The following is an 18,362-nucleotide window of genomic DNA, read 5'->3' as shown; positions in this document are numbered from 1 at the left end:
AGTTGAAGCCAAGAGAGGGGGGAATTCTAGATGGTATAATCGACTTGATTTTCAACATGTTGATTGTAGGTGAGAGTTGAGATTCCATGGGCAGTGTAAAGGTGCGGACGATATATGGAGTTGTGCTTAATCTTTCCCGTTACACATTAGTACATTACCTAAGGCCAAACCCTCTGAGCCTTTCCGTCAAAACTTTTTTTTCTCCATCAATATATAAGCTACCTACGTAGGCAAATTTACACGTGAATCTAATTGTAGGTCGTTTGACTTTTCTATATTTATAAATATTATTATACACCTAGATATAGTGTATGTCTAAGTGCATAATAATTCTATAAGTGTCACGGTCTCTAAAATTAGATTTTGACCCATAATCTCCCTTCCCTTTATAATGCAATGTTTGTAGCAACGAAATTATATATAACCATAAAATTGTACTTTCACACACGAATCTACTGGTATAACTTTTGTACACAAACACTACATTTTGTTTCACTAATTGTTGGTTGAAATTACGTGGAAGTCTTGAACTGCGTACCAAAAGAAATGGATGGAGTGTATGTGAATGCCAACGAAGGAAGCCGTCGATCCAACGACTGCTAAACACTGCGCATTCGTCATCGACGATTATTCTATTCTACCGTGCGCACATCATGCATCGTTTACTGGCTCAGCTAATTCTGCAGGTTTAATTGCTTTCATGTCAACACCATTTACCATTTTACCACCAGCTTGCAGGTTCCAACGTTGCAGTATTTGGTATTATGATTGTGCTGCCGAAGTCATACCTTCATGACCTAATCGTAGTAGCCCTCCTATCAACTGACCTAAACAAAGCATGGAGTGGAAGCCAAATCATGGACTCAAGACATCGACATAAAGCAAAGTCCGTATATATCCAGACCAGTCGCTGTAGGGTGGAGCAATATATAGCATACAAAATACAGAAAAATACAAAGGCGTACCACCCAGACCCAGCTCTAGAATCCTGATTCATGTCTCCTAATAGCAGCTGCAGCCTAGTGCATGAATTATTTGTGGCCTTAAGAAGAGGTTGGGTGCCACGAGAGCCTACGACTAACTAGCTAGCCGCGCGGAACCCTCTGTTGCATGCTGTTGCAAAAGCTCTGCCTTTTTCAGCTATAAAGACGATGGCCAAATCTTCCAGCAATATTCTACCCATTTTGCGTGTCAAAAATACCCACCATGCAGAGGCAGCAGCAACTACCAGATAGACGCTGGTCACTGAAGACGAAATATATGTTGATGTTGTCCATCATCTTTTCTCCCCTGGATACCATCGACGAAGGTCCCGTTTAGATACCTATACTAAAATTTAGCACCTACACATCGGATGTTTGATACTAATTAGGAGTATTAAATATAAGTTAATTACAAAATTAATTGCACAGATGGAGTCTAATTCGCTAGATTCTAATTAATCCATGATTTGATAATGTGGTACTACAGTAACCATTTGCTAATGATGGATTAATTAGGTTTAATAGATTCGTCTCGCGAATTAGCACATGGATTTTGCAATTAGTTTTATAATTAGCTCATGTTTAATTCTTCTAATTAGTATCCGAACATCCGATCTAATCCTATTGTACGACTGACGAGACGTTTGCCCACATAAGATGGGCACGGATACCCATGCATACTCTCTTACGGCCCGTGAGTACCTCGCTGAACAAATGATCGAGCCGCCGCATGCTTCCAAACCCTCTTTAAGCCCTGTTTTATCCGATCCAGCTAGCTGACCCGGTTTTTCGTGACCGCCATCACGATGACGGTGATGTAAAACGTGTTAACGCACGCTATCATGATCAGCTGATCACGATTTACGAAAGCGATAATGCAGAGACGTCAGTTCGTGCGTCCGAGACGATGCCCCATCGAATGAAGTGACCTGAACAAAGAAGTTTTCGGCCCATTTCTAGAATAAAATTCCTGTCACAGTCACGAATGTTTAGATACTAATTAGGAGTATTAAATATAGATTAATTACAAAATTAATTATACAGATGAAGGCTAATTTACGAGATGAATCCATTAAACCTAATTAGTTCATGATTTGATAATGTGGTGCTACAGTAAACATGTGCTAATGATGGATTAATTAGGCTTAATAGATTCGTCTCGGGAATTAGCCTCCATCTGTGTAATTAGTTTTATAATTAGCTCATGTTTAGTCCTCCTAATTAACCTTCAAATATTGGTTGCAATATAAATTTTAATCCAGACTAAACATGGAAACACCCCTTCATCCGTGTGGAGACAAAACACTTTGTTCTGCACGCCGCCGCTGGGATCTCCATGCTACGGCGTGCGTGGACACTGGACAGGTAGACTGCAACACTTGGTGCGCCTAGATTTCATCCGAAGATGAATCTCCCTGAAGATCTCGTACGAACGATCACCGTTGGTGGTTGGTTATCCTAGATGTACGGATAAATCGGCAGTCGTTGTTCGTTGATGGCAACCATAAACTGTACTTGGCCAGATTTGAATGCAATGTTGCTTTCACTTCATCTTCTCCTAGGTGCAAACAAGTTAACATTAGTTTAGGGCACCCCCGCCAGTCCGCCAAACAACAATAATAATAATCATTACGAAAGCAACAGGCAAAACCAGGGAAGAAGGCTGGATTATCTGCACCTAGAGTGCGTATGATCCTACTTCCTCTAACCCTGGATATACAACGGCAAGCTCTATTTTTTTTTTGTCAAGATTACTTTGAGCTGGTCATCTCTTGCTTCTGAAAATATTGGAGCTAAGGCTGTGCCGCTGTGGTATATATATTCAGGGCTGGAGCATAGCCATTTCGTTCCTATTTTGTAGTGTCAACTAGACCAATTTAACCCACTCTAATTATCATATAGAAACTCTCTCTCTCTCTCTCTCTCTCTCTCTCTCTATATATATATATATATATATATATATATATATATATATATATATATATATATATATATATATATTACTATGGATGAGTTTTGCCAAATAGGTTCTAATTTAGCATATCACTTTAACTATAAAAAAAATTACGAAAACATACTATTTCAAGTAGGAAAAAATATTATAACGACTCTTAGTAACATTAATCTCATGTTGTCTATCTATATTTCTATCTCATGAGCTTGTTTTGGTACACTTATTTTGAAAGTTAAAAAAAGATGTGATCATATGTAACATTTTTTCTGAATGTATGGATTATTTTCGTTTTTTTTGTTCAAATCGAGGAGATTATGTGGTACACTTTGGTCAAATTTGTGCGATATCAAAAGAACTACGCATCTTCGTCGATCGTTGGACGACGGCACAGCATCCATCTTACGGAAGTACGAGACCATCTAGGTGAAACATCCAGGTGGTCAGAAAAAATGATAACATGAGCATCCCTTGACCAACCTCCTGGCGGAAGCGAACACTTGTCCCACCGGTCAAATATCACGCAACGTACAAAACCGAAAGGGGCACGTCCTCCAATATCTTGTACGATTCCAACAATATTGTACGTACAAGGCCATACCCATCCTCTTTTCTCACAAAACAAAATAGCGTGGACAAACCGTAGACAAGCTTTACTTGCGCGCTCATCTCACAATCTCTCTTCGCTTCAACGAAACGCATGCGCGATTTGCTCAGATTTCCCCGTACCCCCTCGAATCCTTCGATTCTACAAATCTGCCGTTCGATCGAAGCCCCACATCCGCGGGTCAATCCCACCAACCAGCCCACCGGCACCGGCTCCCGGCTCCCGCACCCCACACGTAGACACGGAGCCAGCCAGCCTACGCAATTATTCCCCGCACCCACGCAAAAGCTTCGCCTAGAGCCCCCCTCCCCCGCACATGGGCGCGCTCCCCTCCACGGGAACAGGTAGGGGAGGGAGCCCATCGCCCCGCGCGGCGCCACCCCGCAGCCGCTCGCGTGCCCCTGCGCTGCTGCGCGCGGTCACGGAGCCGAAAGGCTCGGTTCCGTCGGTTCCCGCGAGCCCGAGCAGGAGCACGCGCGCGGGCGCGGCCTCGGAGGCAGTGGGGGCGCCGCGAGCGCGAGACCACGCGGGCGGGGGCGCGGAGCCACGAGAGCGGCGTGCGCCCTGGCGCCCTGCTGCTGGCCTGGCCTGGGCTCGTGTTCGTCCGTTTCGTTCGTACGCGCGTACGTCCTCGGCCGTGGTACCCGGCCGCCCGCGGCTATGTAGCCGCCCAGCCGCTTGGCAGGTTGCGTCGCGGGGCGAACAGAAACGCGCGCCCGGAGGGCCCGGGGGACCGCATGCAGATTCTCTCTGGCAGATGGGAGTTGGGCACGCCGTGTTTCTGTTGACTCGAGCGGATGGCTACACCTACGTATGTTGCGGTTGTACAGTGTTACTAGAACAAATTGCTGGTCCTGTTAGGGTATAGCAAGGTTACGCCTGACGCTGAAATTCCCGTCTCCGGTGGCTAACAAAGAATCGTTTCTGAGTAGCTGTTCTACACACGAATTTACTGTTTATTCGTTAAAATTGCTGGATATTTTTTTATTATAAGAAAAGAGAGGACATTGCTTGAACATTTGAAAGAAAGTATTATCATGTGTATTTAGTTCTTCTCGATGGTGGCTACTAGCTAAGTATTCCATGTAGCTTGAAGCTCCACAAACTTTCACATTTTCTGGTACGAGTGAATCAAATATTTACAAGCGACTCAAAAGATAGAAAAGTTTTGTCAAGCTTTTCACGGATGGATGGTACCGGCCATGCATTTGTCTTATTTATTTTCAAGAAAGATTTTATGTCATATCTAAGGTATTTATGCTAAGGGCAAGTGCTTATAGTTAGAAACGAGTCTAGAACATATATCATTTATTGCAACACTACAAATTAGTAAGATTATACGCCTGTTTCAAAATATTATATAGAAAAAAGAAGACTAATACAGGTAAACTGCACTGACCATTTTAATACACGCGCTAATGCACTATCTTAACCATTTAATGAAGAATTGTTATTTAATATATGAATTAATGTTGCGATATATTCTAATGGAAATCTCTTAATCGGGATGAGTGTAGATACGCCCACAATCGTTCGAAAAAATATGGTAAAAATACTCATAAATAGTCGAATCGTTTCCGGATACGCTTTATCACGAATCAATTTTGGGATACGAAAACCAGGTCCGAAACATGATTTCACTTGCTTAGTTATTATTTATTTTAAAAAATATTATTGATAGAAGCACGTCTTCCACATTGCAAAATTGGTCAAAATCGTCTCTCGGAATTCTCGTTTACCACCGAGCACAAAAGAAACATTCTCTTCCCAAAATTGCCAACTAACGCTGACAAGTCGTACAACTGCCTCCCGCAGACAATCCCACCCGGAGACCAGCATCGGGAGGCGGAGATCTACTCGGCAGTCGGCTGCACGCGGCTCACCTCGCAGTCACCGCCCCGTGCCCCCCACTGCCAGAAGGGACCCATCTCCACCGGGCCCGCTCGTCATAGAGCCACACCCACCGGCAGGTCCTCCCCCACATCGCCGCCGCTCGGTCCCGCTCCGCACCTCTCTCCCGCGCCCCCGCCACGTCACCGCCGAAATAATTAATTTCCGTTCGCTATCTCCTCTCCTCTTCTTCTCCCTCCCCCCACCCCCCTCTCCCCCTTCTCCCTCCCTCCCTCCCTCTCCTTCCCTCGCCGTCCACACGCGACTGCGCGAGACACTGGTCAACGGCCGGGGTGGTGGCAGGGCGGCGGCCGTGCGGGTGTTGGGGCTAGCTCCGTCGATCGCCCCGGAAGAACGCGGCGCGGCGCGGCGCGGCGCTGCCTTCCGGCGCTCGGGCTCCATGGGGAGGAACGGGAGCGTCAAGCGCTCGGGGTCCGCTGGCGGCTCGGGGCACGCCGCGGGGCCGCCGACGTTCACGGTGAACCCCGCCGACTACCGGCTGATGGAGGAGGTGGGGTACGGCGCGCACGCCGTCGTGTACCGCGCGATCTTCCTGCCCAGGAACGAGGTCGTGGCGGTCAAGTGCCTGGATCTCGATCAGCTCAATAACAACATCGTGAGCACCTGCGACACCTCTTCCCCCCTTCATACAATTCCCTGGGTTTTCGGCTGCGGTCTGGTTGCGGGTGCCATCTGCCGTTGATCTAGCTGGCGAGAGATCCGTTCGCCGATTCGAGTGGATTTTATTCATTTGGTAGCTTGGCAATTTGCGGCGGAATTTTGATCCGTGTAACGCCCTACCAGATCAATTCGGACCTTGCTTTGACATCATGTTGATAGCAATTTCGTATTTACTGCTTGTTCTGTTACTAGTCGTTGCTTAGTCTGAGGCTCAGTTGGAAAGACCAACTGAGTCATGCATGTACCTGCATTTTAGCTTTTTTTTAGCGCATTTATTGTTTTGCATGGTTTATTTGTGGGTGCTTCCGGTTTAGACGGTGAGTTAAAATATTCTGTCGGGACTCTTTTACTTGGCGTGAGTATGGGCTTTTCTGGTGGCTTGGTAGTTTTTAGAAGACGCAGACCAAAGAGCCATATGAGTTTAGGCGTCCTGCATAGACTGCAGAGAACTTACAGTCTCTGATTTTTTGAATTTAGTGAATCAATCAGCCTCATTTCCCTAGGAGTTTGAGAAGACGCGGACCAAAGAGCCGTACTAGTTCAGGCGTCCTACATTGACCACAGGGAACTTACAGTCTGTGTTTTTTTTTTGGAATTCAATGAATAAATGAATAAACCAGTCTTCTTTCCCCAGAAGTGGTTGACCATTTGTTTTTGACTGGTTGGCTCCATTCTACTAGATTGTTTCTTTAGTTTCTGGTATGTTTGCATTTTACATGGGATCATTTTCTGCAAAGTGCACTGGGCTCACAAATTCAAGGCAGTACAGCTAGAAACTGATTCTATTTTCTTTTGACGGTTTACAATTAATTGACATGATGAACTGATGATGGTAAAGCGATCATGATCCAAATGTTACTAGTTGGATGTGTGTTTTAGTATAGGCTGTTTTCTTCTATCGAAACCTTCTCAAGACGTCAGATGATAAATTTTTTTTGGAAAAGAAAATAATTTGTAAAATATCCCTAAAACACCTTTTTAATGTCATTGTCTTCTATTTTTAGCTATTGGCTCACTAGAAAATTAGACGGACATGTTTCTTTTACTAATACGACCATAGTTTCTTCCCAACATTCCATTGGCTAGCGTCCCATTACTTGGACAGCACCCATGATTGGCCTACTGCCTTCACCATTGGAAGCCAGCCACTTCATGGTCACTTGCAGATCTTGATCTGGCAATAGTGTGCATAATTCTCCACGTCTTTCTTGTTGGAGTGTTTTAGGCTTGTTTGGCAGAGCTCCAGCTTCAAGATCCATGCAGAATTTGGACTTTGTATGATGAATTAAAGTTTGTTTAATCCAAAAATAAGAACAAATAAAGCCTAATTAAATATCCTCGATCTGCCACAGCTTCAGCTCCAATATTTCTGGAGCTACTATGGACTCCAAGAATTTGGTTTCTTTGACTAATAAGACTTGCCAATCTCATTTGAGTAGGGAAATTTTTCAGTGTATGGAGTTCATATTTTTTATGTTATCCTCGTTTTGTGGCTCATGTTAGTATTCATCTCTAGCAAATTGCGGTAGGCTCAAGTTTGGCATTTTTACATCTGTTTCAAAACTTCCTCTGTGGTGGTGTAACTGTAACGTAGCTTTGAAGTGGCATCTATAAATTCTCTGATGCAATCTAAAGGGGAACCTAATCAACAGTACTACTAGCTTTTGGAATGCCAAAGTCATGTTTTTCTGAGGCAAAATGATGGTGCAGTGTCCTCACTTCTTGGTGTCGATGTCTTACTGACTCTTGTTTCTTCCTTTTTCTTATGGAAGCATAAATGGATTCAATTCTTTCCACTGTGTTATTTGTAGGATGAGATACAAAGGGAGGCTCAAATAATGAGCTTGATCGACCATCCTAATGTCATCAGGGCTTACTGCTCATTTGTCGTGGAGCACAGCCTTTGGGTGATAATGCCATTCATGACAGAGGGTTCATGTTTACATTTAATGAAGATCTCATACCAGGATGGTTTCGATGAACCCGTCATTGGTTCCATTCTAAAGGAAACTCTTAAAGCTCTGGAATACCTCCACAGGCAAGGTCAAATACATCGTGACGTCAAGGTTAGTTTCAGCTGAATATTTCTGGGTAAAAACTGTAGCCGTTCGATGTATTTAGTCATTTTTTCCATTTGGCACTTGCAGGCAGGTAATATTCTTATCGACGGTGCCGGTGTAGTGAAGCTTGGAGACTTTGGTGTTTCTGCTTGCATGTTTGATAGAGGTGATAGGCAAAGATCTAGGAATACATTTGTAGGAACGCCATGCTGGTAACTGCTTAACCTAAATTTTATAAATATTTTGTATGAGTTTATCATGTTTGATATAATTTTTTTTGTTCCAAATTTTCTGTCTAGGATGGCTCCAGAAGTGCTCCAGCCTGGCACTGGATATAATTTCAAGTATGTTAAACTTTGTATATATTTGTAATTTATTTTCCGTGTAACTCATGCCTGGATACATCCTCAGACCATACCTCTTTCTTACATTGATGCCAAAAAATCACCATGTATTCATAATGAATTGCTTAATAGCTGGCCTGCCTCTTGGATTGTGTCTTCACTGTTTTTTTCTTTTTTCTTTCTTTCATGGCTATTATTATAAAAAAAAAGATGTACCTGCTGTGCCAGGGTTCTCTATTTTTGTATGTTAAGAAGTCAATAGGAATTCTCATCAAGTCTCGTCTTGTACAGAGCTGACATATGGTCATTTGGAATAACTGCTCTTGAACTAGCGCATGGCCATGCTCCGTTTTCAAAATACCCCCCTATGAAGGTAATGCTTCTGCCTGCGCAGAATTTCTTTAGTTCTGCTGTTTTAATGTTGTGTTAATAACTGTTGCAATAAATGTTTCAAATGCCCTTTGGCATGTTGCAAATTGCAATGACTTCCACGTTGTTATAAATGTTACCTCTTAACCCTGTATTACCCAGCCCAACCTTTTCATTTGTGGGATGCTGATGGTAGATGGTCAGATTAGTCCTAATTGTATAGTTGTGTTGGCAACCTAGCAACATGGACAATCATATATATTAAACGTGTGCTTCGGTTGTAGGTTCTTCTCATGACCCTCCAGAATGCACCACCTGGTCTTGACTATGAACGTGACAAAAGATTCTCAAAGGTAGTACCGATCCTTTCAGCTGATCATCATATATGAACCATTTCTGTGGTTAACTACCATAGATTGTGTTCTAGTTTTACCTTTCTAAGTAGGCATTTTCAGTTGTGATCAGTCATTTAAAGAGATGGTTGCCATGTGCTTGGTCAAAGATCAAACAAAGAGGCCAACAGCTGAGAAGTTGCTAAAGCATTCATTTTTCAAAAATGCGAAGCCTCCAGACTTGACCATCAAGAGTATCTTATCTGATTTACCTCCTCTCTGGGACCGTGTAAAGGCTCTCCAGGTATGAAGCCTTCATGTTATTATCATGAAACACCCTCTTCGTGCGAAATGTAGCTGAAGTTTATGTGTACCTCCAGCTTAAAGATGCAGCACAATTGGCTTTGAAGAAAATGCCTTCTTCTGAACAGGAGGCCCTCTCCCTGGTTTGTGACATGCACTTAACTCATTTTTATGCTATGTTCTGTACCATTCTTGATTCCGCGAGATTCGTTTCTATATCCAGTTACCATAAATCCATAATCATTGTGATGCTTTGAACAGGCCAGATTAGACATTAGACTTACAAATACTTAGTAACCAGGGTTCGGCAACTCTGCTTTAACAACTTACCCTGTGATATCAAATCTTGCATACAGATGTGTAATGCTGAATAATTGCCCCTATATTCTGTTCCATAAATAGTCATACAATTGTTTTAGCAATTTTTTTGCTGTACAATTGGGTAAATGCTGCAATTAGTTTGAAAGGTTGCTTATCATAAAATTGAATGCATTCATACAGAGTGAGTATCAACGAGGTGTTAGTGCGTGGAATTTCGATATTGAGGATCTCAAGGCTCAAGCATCGTTGGTAAACCTTCTACTCTTGTTCTCTTCTCCAATATAAACTTTCTTTCTATTCGGCCTTCTATCCATTCAAAGTTGTCATTAATCTGGCTGAATTTCCAGATTCATGATGACGAGCCACCAGAAATAAAAGAAGATGATGACACTGCAAGAAGCATCGAAGTTGAAAAGGTCTAATACATTTTTATTTTTATTTTCTAGGGAAGTTATTTGATAATTATCTTAAGGAAGCTTAAGATTATTTTGAAGAGAATTTTTCTGCAAAATATGTCGCGGAGTTCGTATGTGCTCATCTTTGCAGTAGAACTCTTAAGTATTTTGTATATAACTGTCACTTTTTGATCCTTAAACAGGATTCATCTTCCAGGAACCATTTCGGGAAGTCATCTTCAAATGATTGTGACTCCAGGTCAAACCAGTATTATTTAGCATCTTCTAGTGATTTGCAGCTGTAGAAGTTCCGCTTCAATTCCATGGACCTAAGTAGGATGCTAGAGATAGGGACGAATGAGTATTATCGATCCTGGTTATTATAATTTTTTAATTATTTTGTAGTGAAATGTACTCTCTTGATATATTTCAGGGAGCGAACCTTTGCAACCACAGTAAATTCACGTGGAAACAGCCCTATTACGAACGAGGTTTTTGATTTTGATTTCGATTTTAATGACACCGATCCTAAAAAGAAGGCTGATGGATGTGAAAACAACACGAGAGAGAATGATTCATTGCCCTCTACATCAAAGCGGGAACCAGAGTCGAATCATTGGACAAGTGATGTTGGGCAGAGACAACAGACTTTTGGTGGGAACAATAGCTCAGTGGCTGCTGAAAGGGGCCATAGTTTTGAGAGGTGAGAGGTGCATTATCTATTCATTGGTTCCTACTAACTCTGATCACAAATATAAGTCCATCGAGGTTCGTCCTAAGTCAAACTTTTGAACTTTGGCTAGCAATACCTGTAAAAATATATCATCTTTAATGAAATGAGTTATATAGTATGGAAGCATTTTTCATAGTGAATCCAGTAATGTCAATCTTGTGTTATCTCTGTAGTATTTATACAAAATTTTAGATATTGATGTTCAAAGTTAAGAAATATTGATTTAGGACGAACATTGATGGACATATATTTGTGATCAGAGGATGTAGTGTTCTGCTCTGAGTTTTTTGTTCTTTAAGAGATTTTTTAAGTTTTTGTTTTTATTCTATCGCATGTGATGCTAATGACTGAATGGAGTGACTTTAATGGGATCATAGCTAGCTAGTGATTTTAGAGAGTTTTTTTTATCTCTAATTTGTAATTTAGTTATTATAATGTGCGTGCTTTTAGGTAAACTTGAGTAAATTTCTTTGTAAATTTAACCTATTTTTTATGAATGTGCAGCAGATGAAATGGAAATCCCAATTAATGTCTTTATGTCCTCAATAATTATGGTTTCCTTCCTTTTCTGAATTAGTTGTTTACTATGGTACCTGTTTGTATACAAGGCATATTCCTCTTGAAGAATATAATAACATTGTCGCATTTTTATTCCTGAGGCCTAAAGTATTGAACTTGTTTATTGGAGTGTTAACATTTTTTTATGCCTGATGCTTGAAGGTTAATTGTTATTACTGTTTGGTACCAGGGATGTAGCTGTGCAAATGATATCTGACAAACAAAGAAGTGATATGAGAAAAACAGCAAGCCTTAGTGGCCCACTTTCACTGCCAACTCGTGCTTCTGCAAATAGTCTGTCGGCTCCTATTCGATCTTCAGGAGGTATGAGGGAGGGTCCATCTGATTATCACGGCACATGTTCATTGTTTTCACTAGCGTACAAACAAAACATGCACGGGCAATCTCACACTAGGTTTTCTATATGTATTGTGGCATTTGAATGCTGATTTTCTTTTGCTCATTGTAGTTTATGTAGATTCATCAGTTGACAAGTCCAAACGCAACGTAGTGGAGATTAAAGGCCGCTTTTCGGTGACATCTGAGAATGTCGATCTTGCAAAGGTAAGTGAATTGGGTGGATGCTGGATACAATTAATGTTAGCAGGCTTCAATTGAGTAGTATTTCATCCAGAAAATTTAATAAATCTCTACTTTCCAGGTTCAGGAAGTTCCAGTTCCAGTCAGCTGTCTCTCCCGTAAATCACCAGAGGTGAGGTCGTTGTTATTTAGAATGCAGTAACAATTTCACAATGTTACAGTCACAAATTCATGGTTAACTCTTGGTTTTCTCAGGGTTCACTGCTAAGAAAATCTGCTAGCGCTAGTGATTGTTTGGTCAATGCTAAGCTGATGGTATGGCCTTCTTTCCTCATGATTGCTTTTTCTAAACCCCTGAAATTGTAGTGAAACATTTTCCATTTTAGTGGAGAAAAGAAAAGTACACACATTCAGGCTAGCATATTTTGATTTTTGAGATGGGATACAAGCCCTAGAATTACCAGTATGAATGGCGTTAAATCTTATACCTACTGATTATTGCTCTTCTGCCACTTCTGTAGACTGATTGTTAATTGTGTACTATTTGATTTTGATACATCATATATGTTGATGGATACTCAAGAGCTCTATGTTGATGGATACTTAAGAGCTCTATGTTGATGGATACTTAAAGAGCTCTAGCATTGTTGAGTTCCTTCACTCTGCATTAACCATTGTTTTCTTGATGTCATCGGTAATTGTAAGCTCCTTATAGTTCAGTTTAAGAGTCAATAAACAATTTCCTAACCCTTCGGAACACTGGCATTATTGCATGAGGTCCATTATTTATTTCTGTCATTCTATGTGATAAGCGAGCAATGTTGGTCATAGATTGAGTAAAAGTACCTATTTTCTTATGAGTTTTTAAGGCGAATTCACTTTTTTCTTTTAATAAAGAACATTTCTTTGATGTTGCAGTGTAATCCTAATCAGCTGAAGGAACTCTGCAATAGTTCAGTTTCATCGTCAATATTAATTCCTCACCTTAATAACCTTGTGCAACAGACCATGTTTCAGCAGGTATGGAGGAAGCTTTGATGCACAACACATGTTAAGTTATTCCATAAGACTTTAGCTAATTATTGTATCTCTGAAATTAGGATCTGATCATGAACCTACTAAGTAGTTTGCAACAAAATGAGAAAGCTGATGGTAAGTGCCATTTCCGTTTTGGGCTCTGAAGTTCAATTTATTTCTATGATAGCAAGTTAAAAACTCTCTCTTCAGGATCAGAGCCTGGAATATCTTCTCAAGTCCGAACTATGGAGAGTGATAAAGAGGTAAGCATCAACCTATTTTATGATTTCAAGCATTGACAAATGAGTTGCCAATCGTAGCACTTCCTTCAATATTTTGTTAAATATCACTAAAATGTGTCATTTCACTTTTTTAGCAGGCTGAGACAGCTAACTCTGAGAAGGAACGGTCATTACTTGTTAAAATTTCAGAATTACAGTCTAGGTATGTCCACTTCTGCACAGGTGATATTACAAAAAATTCCACTTAAACATCAGCGCAACAGTTATAGCAAATTTACGACTCCATACCACAGATTATTCGTTGGAATGGCACCATTTATGTTCTGTTTTGACAACCACGGTTTAGTTGTTTTGAACTTAGAAATACACTTCCACTATCGAACTGAACCGGATATTAAGTACATTTTGTTTATGTTATTTTGAACATTCATACTATTTGTAGGGACCACTTTTGTGTATTCCTAGAATTTTCTTATGGATGTTTTTTTTCCTCCCTGCAGGATGATAACACTGACTGACGAACTAATTGCCGCTAAGCTAAAACATGCGCAGGTCAGTATCATTGTTACATTTTATTTAATAAAGAAGCTGGAATAAGCTCATGACAAAAATAATCATGATCCTGGCATTTGAATTCTGATTCCTTTTTTCCTCCCCCACTCCATTTACAGTTGCAGCAGGAGCTGAATGCATTGTACTGCCGGGAAGAAATCGAAGACATTAGGGATGAGGACAATGAAGAAACATAACATCAGGAGGATCCATGCTGTGGAATTAGCTGCCCTGGCTTTTAACATTGAGGTTAATGGAGTCTTAACAGGAGAAGGAATTTGATGCCAGCAGTGCTTCTGATTCGCAAATATATGCCTGATCCGGAGACTAGCTCTTACAGCTGCGGCGCTTATGGAATTCTTTTTCTTTTTTGAAGGTTGTAGTGCCGTTGGCCGGCTGCCATCGTTGTGTATATCCATCTTTCTTTTCAGTTACCTTTATTTTCCGTTGGTTCAACGGGTTTTTGGTGGTCACAAGATTGCGGTTGCGGCATGGTGCATTCCGCTATTTCGGCTATACATATCATTGGAGTAGCTGTGATTATGTAGTTAGCAGATTGCCGGTTGGCTCTCCATGCAGCATAGCAGAAGACTGCATAATAAAATGTATTTTCTGTAGCAGTAGGTTGTATATTTCTGATTGGTGCATTCGTTGATATTGTCATGCATGGTTTATTTGCAAACCTCCAAACAGAGTTTGCATGTCTAATAAAGTATACCTTTCATTACTCCCTCTGTCACGTATTACGCGGAGCGTTTTTTCAATCGATTTAACTTAAACGGCAATCCTGATTATGGTATTGTTTAATTGCCAGAAATAATGACACAGCTATTGCTTAAGAACCATGTGTCTCGAGGGCAGAGAATCACGACCGAGCAGCACGTGCTGAAAGACACAGTTGCCATCTCTCACAAGAGGTGCAAAGGATGACAACAATGCCCATATTTTCCTCGGTAATTTAGACTTCTAATCCTCATTCAGAAAGACAAGGGTTATGCAACAGGTGAAAGCTCATCTACATTGTTAGGTTACAAAGGGAGTGAGAAGGCACGAATGTTGTCTGACGGTTAGCACAGGGGAAAACATACAGCGAAAATTTTTGCAATTACAACAACAATAAACTGCCTGGCATGAAGAGCAGACTAGCAATAGTACACTGCTGTTAGAATCCTACTGCTGATCTAGTCTTTGGTCTTGCCATCTTCCATGTTTGAGCTGCTAGCACCTTCACCAGCCTCGTTTGCGGCGTCACCATTCTGGCTGCGGATCTTCTCCGAATACTTGGCAAAGGCAGTGGTAAGGGCCGACCTTACGTCGGAACCTTTCTTCTTCTTGGATGTCTCTGATTTCTCTGCTGTATTTTCTGAGCTATCATTCGTCGATGGAGGTTGGCCTGATGCTTTCTCCCTGTCGGGAGTATCAGGCACTACAAGGTTTGGGCGAGCAGAAACCCGTTTGAATGGCTCGTGGAAAGTATCATAAAGTTGTTTTACCTACAATAGTGGAGCAAATTATGTACACATCAATTAAAGGAAATAAGGTCCATCATGCTATCAAGCAGAGAAGCAAAGCAGTCCAAATAGTGTCTTTGCAGTTTCTGTCAAAGGGATAACCAATGTTTACCTTCCGCTCACCAATTCCTGGGCAACGAGCCAGTTCCTCCATAGAAGCATTCATAACTTGTGAGAGTGACTGAAAGTAACAAATACATTTTATATCATGCATGCTTTGTTGCTCGATTTATTGTGTGAATGCTACTGCTATATTAAAGTACCAAAACAGAATGCATTGTCAAGCAACTATACTGTATATGAAGTTGCAAGGATTCCATGTCAAAGTGATTCTTTGTCCAACTTACCCCAAAAGATGAACCGAGTGTGACAACATCTGTTTTATTAACATGCCGAATGGATGTAAGTGCATGTGTCAACTGCAAAACAATATCCAAAAGAATATATATAAATACTATTGAAAGTGTGACAATATCCGTACATATTTCCAGCATTGCAAGTGATCTCAATATCCAAAACAATATTGAAACCACTTACAATGCTAGAAACATGCTATTGAAAATAAACACCAGTAAGGAAGCTAGGGACCATCATCATCAAACTATGTTATTCCTGCTAGGGTGCCTAGGAAGCATACATACCCTTGATAGATAGTCACTATCCGTGTGCTCACGAATACTGTCAGCTGGCTTGTTTTCATACACTTTGATAGTTTCCAAGTACCGACCACATTCCTCCAGGCTACACGAACAGTTTGCTCAGACAACTTACTCTTGAATCTTTACAAACATATCAGTGCAACCATGTCTTTACATCAATAAGTTCTTATAAAAATTCAATGATTCGTGTGATGGAGGACCACTAAATGAAGGCAAACACGGGCAACTGTTTTAGAATTTGTATATTGGGATGCTAAATAACATTACTCTAACAGAACTATACTTCACAACCAATACCGCAATACATAAGATCCAACACAAGGTGATTGCAGAACTATATTCATACTTGCGTAGAATTGATATAACAATCCAGGATGGAGCACAGAGAACAGGAACAAGAATATTAATGAATCCAAGCACATTAGGAAGTTATGTAATAATACCTCCAACCGCACAGGAGGGTGCAGTCATGCAGCAGTGCTGTTCTTGTAATTTCATGCAAAGGCTTGACTACATCTTCCTATGAACAGTGTGATTACTAAATTTCTTAAGTTATATGTTTTAAAATGCTGAATCTATGAAAAAGCAAATATGTTGGTCACTTGGTTGAAACTTACAACATCGACATGGCACAAGATGACACGGAGCCTGAAATTCTTCTGCAGTTCCCTTATCCGGTAATACAAGTAATCTGGATGTAGAAGATGGTACCTGATACTACATCCACAACAACAGAAACTGAGCATTAGAAATCACAGGAGAACCTTAAAGGACACACTCTGTAGCACCATATCATGTCATGATATGCAACACTGGAAATTGGCAAGACACTGTATAGCAGAAAGGAGTAAAACTAGAGAATCTATTCTTACAACAAAAGAATCATCCCATAGCTAAGATACAGTGTTGTGGGCATCAGGCAGGAAGAAAAATGTCTCATGGTAGATGCACGGTCAACTAATAATGTATAAAAGTCCAATTCAGAGTTTCTAAAGTTGAACTGAATACACAACAAGATGCAGAGATTTAGAAGAACCTTAAGTACAACGCACATGACGATTGCCCGAGCACATAGTCCGGCACGACATCAGCGAACGTCCACCTAGCATTTCTGATGTGCTTCAGCAGAGGGTTCCCTCTCTGTGTAACAAGAATGAACAAAGACTCGAAATTTGCCATACAAGAGGGGGAGAAGAATTCTCAAAAAAGAAGTCAAAGTGTCATGGTGCCAGTAATCGCGTCCCAGTACCTGCCTATGACTGACGAGAATGGCGTTCTTGCTCTGGGGTGCCGGTGCGGAGGAGCTAGCCTGAGGCGGCCTGCGCCAGGAAACCGAACTCGTCAGAGTCGAGGCCGGCGTCGCAGGGATTGGGAACAAGAAGGAAGGGGAGGGCAGTAGACATACCTCGGGGTGGAGGTGGGTTGGGGAGGCGGCGGCGGAGGCGAGTAGAACTCGGAGGACTTGAGGAAGGAGAAAGCCTGCGAGAACGATCCCGATGACGAAGAGGAGGATGAAGCGGCGGGGGCGCCGGCGCTGGCTAGAGGAGGGTTGTAGGAGGGCGGCGTCGAGGAGGAGGAGGAGGCGCCAGTGCCGAAGACCTCCTGGTAGGACGGGATCTTGATCAGGTTCTTGCCGGGCTGCCGCTCCGGCGGCCCCTGCTGCTCTCTTCCCCCGTCCATGGCGGCGCGGGAGTCCGGGAGGCGTGTCCGTTCGGACGGGGGAGGGAGGGGGAGCGGCGACCCGCGAGTCTGACAGTCCGACTCGAACCATCGCTGCACGCACGGGAGCAGCCGTGGACGGAAGATTGCTCTATCATGTTTGGGCCACGGGCCAGATCCATAGGTTTCATTTGGACTCTATAAAGCCCATGGGCTAGATTCATCGCAATATCCTGTCTACATTTTTTTTCTTTAACGCGTATTGCATTAGAAAATTTAGCGCCGGCTTCTTTCTCGTCCCATCCCTCTTTCCTCTCCAACGAGTGTTGTTTAGGTTTTCAACTTTACATCCAAATAAAAACCAGCGATTGAACTGCTCAAATCCTCGATTTGATGGTTCATTAGAACAACTCCAACCGATTGGACTGTTGGTTCAAAATGGTCTAAATATATCTGTATTTCATAGCTAACACAAAAACTGTAAAGTGGCGTGATTGTAAGGATTTGACCTCAAAAGCTATAAGTCGTGTGTTCGCATCGACCCAGCCCTCCTGTGTCTATTTTTAGCGGCAGATAGATCGGGTTTAGAGCGGGGCCTCGTCAATGTTTCTCTAATAACGGTTCTATGGAGCCGTTCTCGAGGACAAAGGCTATT

General features: G+C 41.9%; 2 protein-coding genes across 3 annotated transcripts; one reads left to right on the top strand and one right to left on the bottom strand.

Annotated features, from left to right (window-relative positions):
• Positions 1–5,638: 5,638 nt before the first annotated feature.
• LOC101756069 (serine/threonine-protein kinase fray2) lies at positions 5,639–14,605 on the top strand. 2 transcript variants are annotated; one of them, XM_004982536.3, is made up of 22 exons: positions 5,639–6,047; positions 7,924–8,178; positions 8,260–8,384; positions 8,472–8,516; positions 8,808–8,889; positions 9,170–9,238; positions 9,351–9,521; positions 9,598–9,663; positions 10,022–10,090; positions 10,189–10,257; positions 10,440–10,495; positions 10,670–10,939; positions 11,718–11,851; positions 11,997–12,091; positions 12,189–12,239; positions 12,323–12,382; positions 12,986–13,087; positions 13,168–13,219; positions 13,295–13,347; positions 13,464–13,528; positions 13,827–13,878; positions 13,998–14,605. In XM_004982536.3, exons 1-22 carry the CDS (start codon positions 5,832–5,834, stop codon positions 14,073–14,075), a joined length of 2,235 nt encoding a protein of 744 aa, XP_004982593.1. In that variant the 5' UTR covers positions 5,639–5,831; the 3' UTR covers positions 14,076–14,605. The 2 variants fall into 2 exon arrangements, with proteins under 2 accessions (XP_004982593.1, XP_004982592.1); XM_004982535.3 differs by having other exon boundaries at positions 13,461–13,528.
• Positions 14,606–14,851: 246 nt separating this feature from the next.
• LOC101755670 (DNA excision repair protein ERCC-1) lies at positions 14,852–17,810 on the bottom strand. The gene is made up of 9 exons (XM_004982534.3): positions 17,454–17,810; positions 17,298–17,367; positions 17,085–17,188; positions 16,666–16,765; positions 16,492–16,568; positions 16,031–16,130; positions 15,737–15,808; positions 15,502–15,570; positions 14,852–15,371 (listed from the first exon to the last, which is right to left on the bottom strand). Exons 1-9 carry the CDS (start codon positions 17,726–17,728, stop codon positions 15,060–15,062), a joined length of 1,179 nt encoding a protein of 392 aa, XP_004982591.1. The 5' UTR covers positions 17,729–17,810; the 3' UTR covers positions 14,852–15,059.
• Between the last annotated feature and the right edge of the window lie 552 nt (positions 17,811–18,362).

The sequence above is a fragment of the Setaria italica genome, chromosome IX (genome assembly GCF_000263155.2).
Source record: "Setaria italica strain Yugu1 chromosome IX, Setaria_italica_v2.0, whole genome shotgun sequence".
Classification (NCBI taxonomy): domain Eukaryota; kingdom Viridiplantae; phylum Streptophyta; class Magnoliopsida; order Poales; family Poaceae; genus Setaria; species Setaria italica.
Note: the sequence above shows the minus strand (reverse complement) of the source record. Positions and strands in the feature narration are given on the sequence as shown.